The sequence below is a fragment of the Onychostruthus taczanowskii genome, unplaced genomic scaffold, assembly GCF_017590055.1.
Source record: "Onychostruthus taczanowskii isolate IOZ18803 unplaced genomic scaffold, ASM1759005v1 scaffold75, whole genome shotgun sequence".
Classification (NCBI taxonomy): domain Eukaryota; kingdom Metazoa; phylum Chordata; class Aves; order Passeriformes; family Passeridae; genus Onychostruthus; species Onychostruthus taczanowskii.
The window spans coordinates 4,143,504-4,152,292 of NW_024505339.1; the positions used below are offsets into that span (position 1 = coordinate 4,143,504).

The window sequence follows — 8,789 nt, forward strand, 5'->3', positions numbered from 1 at the left end:
CTGACAAAATACTGGGGTATGAATCCATCTGGAGTGGGCAACAGCATTAATCCAGGAAGAGAGCTTGTGCAGTAAGGAACCCTCACTGTCCCCATCGCCAACCTCAGCCTCTGCCAGTCCCTCCTAGGGAGCCATTTCCCTTCCTTTTGTGGTGGTGGTTGCAGGAATTTATTTATCCATCAATTAACAGGTAGGTTTGGCACTGACAGCTATTGGGGCCTGTGTTTGAGCAGAAACTGAGTCCCAGAGTGGTTTGGGTTGGGAGGGACTTTAAGCTCATCTTGTTTCACCCTGCCATGGGCAGGGACAGCTTCCACAATCCCAGGATGATCCAAGCCCCATCCAACCTGGCCTTGGACAGGGATGGTGCAGCCACAGCTGCTCTGGGACACCAGTGCCAGGGACTCCCCACCCTCACAGGGAAGAAATCAGATCCCAGGCATTGTATAATACAGAAACAATGAAGGAGGATTTCTTTGGGGTCTTTATTGAGAAATATGAGAAAAGTCTGGTAAAGAATCATGGGGGTCAGAGTGATCTTCACTGCACATGATAGGCATGTGTGGATGAAATAATTCTATTGCATGTCCTGGCCAGAATGAAGGGATGCCTGCTTCTCTGACACTGAAAGATGTTGCTGGAGAGTTTCTGTTTTTCCTGCAGTTTTGGTGACACACAGACTCCAATGCCATGCTCATGGGTTGCACCCAAAGACTGCCCTCTTGGGAACAGAGCCAGAGACCTCCATCTTGTTTTACTGCTACAGAAACATAAATAAAAGAAAATAAAAAAGGAAAAAGAAAAACTAATTAAAAAGGAAAAATATAAACTCTCTCTCTGCTTCTCCCTTCTGAAGGGGGTGGGGGGGGTGTGTCTCCATTCTCCTCTTCCCTAGGGGCATCTGGGTGGTCTCCATTCTCAACTGCCCTATGGGAGACCAGGGAGCCTTTGTACACTCTCCCCTTTCAGGTGGTTTGGGGATCTCTATCCCCTCCATTTGTCCTTAATTTTGGCCACAGCATCCTGGGATCCATGGATAGGGAGTTGGCAGCTCCAGGACACTTGCTGCTGGAACATTTGCACCTGGGAGCATCTTGGAGAGGGCTGGGCTCCCCTTTTTACTTCCAGGCATCCTGGCCATCTGCATCCTCAGGAATGAGCAACTTCTGCAGACAGCCGTGGCTCTGAAGGAGCAGGCAGTCCTGTCCAAAGGGCTTCCTCCATCTCTAGTCCAGCAGCTCTCAGGAAGGCACTGGGAGTGGTGGAGAATCTCATAATGAGTAACCCAATTGTGGAGATCTTCCTCTTGTCCTGCTCCTCCCTTGCCTGCTCAAGAGCATGAGCTGGACATGGGAGCACATGCCTTTGCGGCTGAAGGATCTAATCCAGCACAACACCAAGGCCCTACTCCTATGGCACAGCAGAATTTTCCTCAGAGCCATTGACTGGAAATTGGCAGCAAAAGGATATTTCTTCCATGGACATATTCTTCTAGGATTGCTGTACTCCCAAGGGCTAGGTTCACTTTGCTTTCAGGCGTTTCCTGGCCATCTCCATGCTCAGGGAACAGCAAGTCTTCCTGGCAATGGTGCCTGGAGGGAGCAGGCAGCCCTGCCCTAAGGGCTTCCTAGGTCTGCATACTGACAGAAAAACCTCACTACATGGAGGAGAGGCATCAAAGCCTTGACAAGGGCTGGAGGGAACACTCTGATTACCCCTTTTGGCCACCGCCTTGCAGCCGTCGAGCTGGCGAGCGGCACGGCGGGGCCAGGGCAGCGCGCACAGGCGGCTGCAGGAGTTCTGCTGCAGCGGGGCACGACGGCACCGTCGCTGTCCCCGGCCTCCTGCGCTGGACCCTGCTCTGGTGCAAGGCCGGGGCTGCAGCCCGAGGTGTGGCACAGGGGGGTCCCAGGAGCAGCTGCAAACCACACAGGGGTTTTTTGAAGCCGTGCCATCAGAGGCACTGAGAACAGCCAGGGATTAGGCTGCTCTCAGAGGCCCTGGCCTGGCCTGGCCTGGCCTGGGAATGCCCCTCACGAGCCCCGTGGGAGCCGCAGACGGCTCCTCAGAAGATCTCACCTTCTACTGGGGCCTTCCTGCTAGTCGGTGGCTGTCTCGGAGCAGCTTCCTGCATGTGGAGGTCTCCGGGTGTGCCGAGGATCATCTCCTCCACCAGGCACGGGCTGTTGCCCACTGGCACAGCCGGCACAGCGTCCTGGGAGCTGTGGGCCGGCAAGTGCCAGCTGCAGGACACTTGCTGCTCCGCCACCTGCTCCTGAGATGGCTCCCCTGCATCGGGCTGGGCTCCCACTTGGACTTGCGGGCTTTCCCTGGCCACGTCAACGCTCAGGGTTGCGCCCCTCTTGTTCAAGTCCATGGGTCCAAGGGAGCTGGGAGACCTGTCCACAGGCTCTGCAGCTTCTGCAGGCTGACAGGTCTCACTGAGCCTCTCCGAGGGATGGAGGCTGTCAGAGATAGCTGAGGCTCCTGGCAGGATGGACGTTCTCTGACAGCCGGAGCTTCTTGCATGGATGGCGGGTGTCTGCTGGTGTGCCATCCTTGCAAGGCTTGAGGCTCTCCCAGGGGTGGACACTCTTCCTGGGAGCTGCCTCTCCATGGGATGGGGGCTCCTGGAGGAGCTGGGCGAGCCACAGCAGGGCAGGTGGCCTCGCTTCACCAGCTCCTGCAGTTCTTCCCACAAGGCCTGCCACATCCCAGAGTAGAGCGGCACAGATGTCCCATTGCGAGCCCAGAGCAAGCTCATCAGTTCCTGCAGCTCTCGGGCCACTGCCACGCAGGGGCCGCAGCTGCAGGAGCTGCCCAGGGGGCTGGCGGGAGCACCTGGCCGCTTGCGAGGGGTCGCCCGAGGCCTGCGGGGCCTGGGAGCCGCAGGGGCTCCTGGCTTCCTCCAGGTCCTGCCTCTGGGCCGGACTCCGGGGCGCTTGCGCCTCTTGGCCGTCCTTGTCTGCCGCCTCCGTGGCTGCCAGTGGCCGATGGCCCAGCAGACAGCCGCGGCGGCCAGCAGCAGGACAAGCACAGTCACGAGCACGTCACCGTCACACATGGCTCCGGCACGTCCCATCGCGACTGCACTGGCAGCCGCAGGGGCTGGCCCGGCTTAAGTAGGCATGATGATGTCACAGTGCTGTGGCATGACAGGCGTGTGACATCACAGCCCTGCCAGCCCCACCCCAGCGCTCCCCAGTGCCACGGGAGGGAAAAATGGGCTCCCTGTGGGCACTTGAGAGCCCTCTGGAGCACATGGTGGATGGAAGACGCTTGTCTAAGCAGCACACAGGCATGAGGAGGGCAACGGTGATGGTGTCACCTCCTTGCTGGCACTGCAAGGGACAGGTCATGTCCAATGGGACGCTGACAAGTCCCCGAACAGGGCAAGCCCTGCTCAGCAGCAGCTAAAGCATCTGTGTGCTATCCAGTACAGTCCCAGCCTCAATCCAAACCCAGCCGTGTGCCACTCTCTGGGAAGAAAACGGATCCTATCCCATTGAAAACCAGTCCATCAGTCAGTTCTACACCCAGCACGGCCTGTCCCTGCTCATCTCGCACCTGATGGAGAGAGAATCCAGAAGGATTCTCGGATGGACACAATCAAAACTCCCCTTAAAATCCTCAAATAAAACCTGCATTGCCTTCCCATCGCCCACGAGCCAGGTGACCTCATGGCAGGGGGATAATCAATCAGGTAGACAGGAATTTCCCTCGGCTATCCCATGCTGCCCATGGCTGACATTGGTGTGTCCTTCCATCACTTCCCAGTCCTGCCAACCATGACCATCCCACCATTTTTCCTGCTGTCAGGATTAGATTGGAAGGGTGGCGTTTCCTGGACAGTTCCAAGCCCTTGCTGTCAAGTCAGATACAGCTGGAGAACACTGAGGCAGCACGCACCTCCTTGGGCTTTCAGCACCTTGGGGAGATGATTTAGGGGGATCCTGCTGGGACATACTGGCATGAATCCCATCCACCACCACATCTCATGGGTATTGTTCTGGTCCAAGTTGTCCCCAGCAATCCCAAATGCAAGGTCACTGTCCCTCACGGCACTGTGCCTCCCCTGCTGGACCCCCTTCAGCGCCCAGAGAAGCCAGTGGTACTTGGCAGAGCCAAAGTCTGTGGCACAAGGACACTGGGATCAGCTAAAAGCAGAGAGCTGAAGTGCCACAGGATTCTGCCACCCTGAGTGGCTCAGCCTGTGCTGAGAGGATGCTTTGCACGGCTTTGGGCATCGGGGTCCTGCTGGCCCCGGTGGGCCGCAGAGCCACGGAGGGCAGAGCTGCATGTCAGACACCCACAGAGAGCCTGGGAGACCTTTATCTGCATGGGCACTGTGGCTGCTGTGCCTGTGAGGTCCGTGAGGCCCATGGCAATGGCCTTTACACTGTTGACTAACAAAACCATCATCAACCATCGTTATTTATTTATTGGCTGCACACCCCCCACACACCTCCCTCCTCACCAGAAGCACTCAGTGTGCGTGTCAGGTTCTGTAAATGCAAAGAAAGATGGTCATTCCAAGCACAGCGTCTCTCATCCTGGAGAAAAGGAGGCTCAGAGGGGACCTTCTCTCTCCTCACAATTCCCTGAAAGGAGTAGGCCCCAGACAGTTGGCCGAAGCCAGGAAACCGCTCGGCAAGGCACAGAAGGCCAGAAGAGCAGCCCAAGCCCTCGAAGGCCTGCCATGCCTAGGGGCCGGGGCCTGGCTTTTGCAGCCCCCCTCTGCCGGCAGAGCCGGCAGCCGGCTCCTGGGGCACAGCATCTGCCCCAGGGTGGCACAGGGCAGCCGGCAGCCGGCTGAATGCCGCACCCCACAGCCCAGGAGGGAATGGCACAGTGCAGGGCCTGGCACCGGGAGCAGGGCCCGGGCCGTGGGCTCACCGGCATATTGCGTGTAGGCCTGCTCTTGGAGGAAGGTGCCGCAACCGAAGTCGATGAGCTTCAGGTCGCCACTCTCCGGGTCCACGAGGAGGTTCTCCGGCTTGATGTCCCGGTGCAGGACGCCGCAGGCCGTGCAGTGCCACACGGCCTCCAGCACCTGCCGGAAAAGCCAGCGTGCCGCCTCCTCGCTCAGGACCTCCTGCTCCAGCAGGAACTCCAGGAGATCCTGAGATCGCTCCGGGCGCTCCAGCACCAGCACGAAGCTGTCAGGCAGCTCGAACCAGTCCAGGAGCTGGATGATGCTGTGGCAGCCAGAGCCCACCTTCTCCATCAGGGCAATCTCCATGGGAACACGGATGCCGTCGGGCTGGGGGAACGAGACAATGCCTCCAGCAGGCCTGGTGCCGCCCTGTGCCTCCGCTGCCCCCTGCCCAGCATGTCCCAGTGCCCCCTTGGGCAGCCTCCCTGCTGCTCGGGATCCCTCCCGCCCAGGGCATGCCGGGCAGCTGCTCCCCTGCCTGGACCCAGCCCCGGTGTTCGGCGTCCCCGGGCCCGCCGTGTTCCGCCTCGCACGCCGAGCCCATGCCCGCTCAGCCCCCGCCACCCCCTGCCCCCGGGGCCCCGGGCTTATCCCTGCCCACGCCGGCCCGCTCCAGCCCGCTGGCCCCGCTCACTCACCCACTCAACCCACTGCAGGACGCTCTCCCGGGCCAGGCGCTTGGTGGCCACCTGCAAGCCATGGACACAGGGGGGCTGAGCTCAAGCCCTGCCCGGCCCCGGCCCCGACCCTCCGGCCACGCCCGGCCGTGCCGGCCACTTACCGGGCGGCCGTCCGAGAGGCGGGTCCCCGAGAAAACGGTGCCAAAGCCACCGCTGCCCAACTGCGGGCCCAGCTGGTACAGCTCCTGCAGCTCCTTCTTTTGCCCTGCGGCCAAGAGCGAGCCATCAGCCCTGCGCCCAGGGCCCCCAGTGCCCGCGGGTGAAGCGGGCCGGGCCGCCGCGGGCACGGCGCTCTCACCTGCTTCCTGCTGCGCGCCGGGCAGCGGCCACCGCCTTGCAGCCGTCGAGCTGGCGAGCGGCACGGCGGGGCCAGGGCAGCGCGCACAGGCGGCTGCAGGAGTTCTGCTGCAGCGGGGCACGACGGCACCGTCGCTGTCCCCGGCCTCCTGCGCTGGACCCTGCTCTGGTGCAAGGCCGGGGCTGCAGCCCGAGGTGTGGCACAGGGGGGTCCCAGGAGCAGCTGCAAACCACACAGGGGTTTTTTGAAGCCGTGCCATCAGAGGCACTGAGAACAGCCAGGGATTAGGCTGCTCTCAGAGGCCCTGGCCTGGCCTGGCCTGGCCTGGCCTGGCCTGGCCTGGCCTGGCCTGGCCTGGCCTGGCCTGGCCTGGGAATGCCCCTCACGAGCCCCGTGGGAGCCGCAGACGGCTCCTCAGAAGATCTCACCTTCTACTGGGGCCTTCCTGCTAGTCGGTGGCTGTCTCCTCGCTCAGGACCTCCTGCTCCAGCAGGAACTCCAGGAGATCCTGAGATCGCTCCGGGCGCTCCAGCACCAGCACGAAGCTGTCAGGCAGCTCGAACCAGTCCAGGAGCTGGATGATGCTGTGGCAGCCAGAGCCCACCTTCTCCATCAGGGCAATCTCCATGGGAACACGGATGCCGTCGGGCTGGGGGAACGAGACAATGCCTCCAGCAGGCCTGGTGCCGCCCTGTGCCTCCGCTGCCCCCTGCCCAGCATGTCCCAGTGCCCCCTTGGGCAGCCTCCCTGCTGCTCGGGATCCCTCCCGCCCAGGGCATGCCGGGCAGCTGCTCCCCTGCCTGGACCCAGCCCCGGTGTTCGGCGTCCCCGGGCCCGCCGTGTTCCGCCTCGCACGCCGAGCCCATGCCCGCTCAGCCCCCGCCACCCCCTGCCCCCGGGGCCCCGGGCTTATCCCTGCCCACGCCGGCCCGCTCCAGCCCGCTGGCCCCGCTCACTCACCCACTCAACCCACTGCAGGACGCTCTCCCGGGCCACGCGCTTGATGGCCACCTGCAAGCCATGGACACAGGGGGGCTGAGCTCAAGCCCTGCCCGGCCCCGGCCCCGACCCTCCGGCCACGCCCGGCCGTGCCGGCCACTTACCGGGCGGCCGTCCGAGAGGCGGGTCCCCGAGAAAACGGTGCCAAAGCCACCGCTGCCCAACTGCGGGCCCAGCTGGTACAGCTCCTGCAGCTCCTTCTTTTGCCCTGCGGCCAAGAGCGAGCCATCAGCCCTGCGCCCAGGGCCCCCAGTGCCCGCGGGTGAAGCGGGCCGGGCCGCCGCGGGCACGGCGCTCTCACCTGCTTCCTGCTGCGCGCCGGGCAGCGGCCATCACGCCTGTGGTCAGCTGCTTTGTGCCATCATGTCCCTTCCTCACCTCAGGGATCAGCCGAACAGACTCATCTCTGAAGTTGGATATTTTCAGAAAAAGCCTGGATGCATGGACTTAAGACTGTAGCTCAGCCTGGTAGGGTCAATTATACCCTGGAGCTAGTGGCAGGACATCGGGAATTTTGGTGGTTCCACCAGTGTCAAGCCCCCAGCTCTTTAGGACGTTGAAGTGATACCAACTTCACACAACCTCTATTCTTCGCCTGAGAAGATCCTCCAGAGACAAAGGGCGTTGAAGTTTCTCTGTCTCTGGGGAGCTCTCCTGAAATAGGTGTCCACGGCTAGAGTAGTTTTTTGTTAGCAGCTCACTGACTTCTGGAACACCTCTCTTCTAAATAAATCAGGTTTTCCCAAAGAGTGCTTATTGTGCTCCGTCTGCTCTTGTTTTGACTGCAGTAGTTTTCCTTTCTTCCCAATAGCTGACACATGCTGGGATTGGATTCAGGGTGGGAATTCTGTGGATCAAACAGGACTGGTTTGCTTGCTGCTGACTAGGTCTTGCCCTCTTCGTGGACTTTGCAGTGTCCCTTGGTAGAATGAATGTTTTCCACTCCGAAGTGAGGGATGAGTGTTGAAGACAGAGGCAAAGAATGCATTAAACACTTGTACCATGTCTCTGTTCCTGTTTGTGAGGTGACCATCCACCTCCTGAAAAGGGACAATGTTATTTTTGCAACATTTCTTTCCTTTGGCGTATTTAAAATTATTATTTTTATTGTGCAGACATTTCTGGCCGCCTTCATCTCCACTTGAGCTTTCACTGCACCAGATTTCTCCATTCAGTGGCAACAAGCATCCCTATATTCTTCTCCTGATCTTGATTCCACTGGGCACACAGCTTCCTTTTCCATCCTCTTTCCCAGAAATGATGCCTCTTCAGGCAAGCCAGCCTTATAACTTGCCTGCTTAGTTTCCAACATTTGGGAATCGCCTGTTCCTGTGACCTTACAAGGTGATTTTTCAAACGTGACCAGCACTGAAGGATGCCAGCACCTGCAAAAATATTTTCCCTAGGGACCTTGCTTACCAGTTCCCTGAGCAGTCCAAAATCTGCTCTCCTCATGCCCTAAGCTGAAGTTTTGCTGGTCCTTTTCATCTTGTCAGAGGTTTAAAACTCAATTTGTCTGTGGTTGCTGTGGCCAAGATGGCCACCAGTCCCCACTGGCTGAGGGCAGGTGGGGCTCAGACTGCAGCCTGGGTATAGGGGCCTGAGCTGGAGCGTCCTGAGCTCTGGGGGGATCCCCCTTACCTGGGGGGAGGCTCCCTGGGCAAGAAAAAGGGTCTGGCATGAGCCAGGAGGGCTCTGGCCAAGGAACAGTAGAGAGGATGTGGCCACAGCAGATGGTGTCTGAGAGGAGCTGTGGGAAGGAGTGGCTGTGGGAAGGAGTGGCTGTGGGGCTGAGCTAAGGGAGGGTGTTCCCCCAGCCCAGCAGGCAGAAAGCAGGAGATGAGTTTCTGGTTACCAGGAACAGCTTCCTCCCTCA

The 8,789-nt window shown here is 60.1% G+C and overlaps 2 protein-coding genes across 2 annotated transcripts; both read right to left on the reverse strand.

The window, feature by feature from the left end:
* Positions 1-4,703: 4,703 nt before the first annotated feature.
* Positions 4,704-6,173, reverse strand: LOC121345724 (serine/threonine-protein kinase pim-1-like). Its single transcript, XM_041422860.1, has 4 exons — positions 5,718-6,173; positions 5,575-5,625; positions 4,897-5,263; positions 4,704-4,777 (listed from the first exon to the last, which is right to left on the reverse strand). The coding sequence occupies exons 1-4, from the start codon at positions 6,171-6,173 to the stop codon at positions 4,704-4,706; spliced, it is 948 nt and encodes a 315-aa protein (XP_041278794.1).
* A 189-nt stretch (positions 6,174-6,362) lies between these two features.
* On the reverse strand, positions 6,363-7,246 carry LOC121345725 (serine/threonine-protein kinase pim-1-like). Its single transcript, XM_041422861.1, has 4 exons — positions 7,215-7,246; positions 7,018-7,147; positions 6,875-6,925; positions 6,363-6,563 (listed from the first exon to the last, which is right to left on the reverse strand). The coding sequence occupies exons 1-4, from the start codon at positions 7,244-7,246 to the stop codon at positions 6,363-6,365; spliced, it is 414 nt and encodes a 137-aa protein (XP_041278795.1).
* Positions 7,247-8,789: the final 1,543 nt, after the last annotated feature.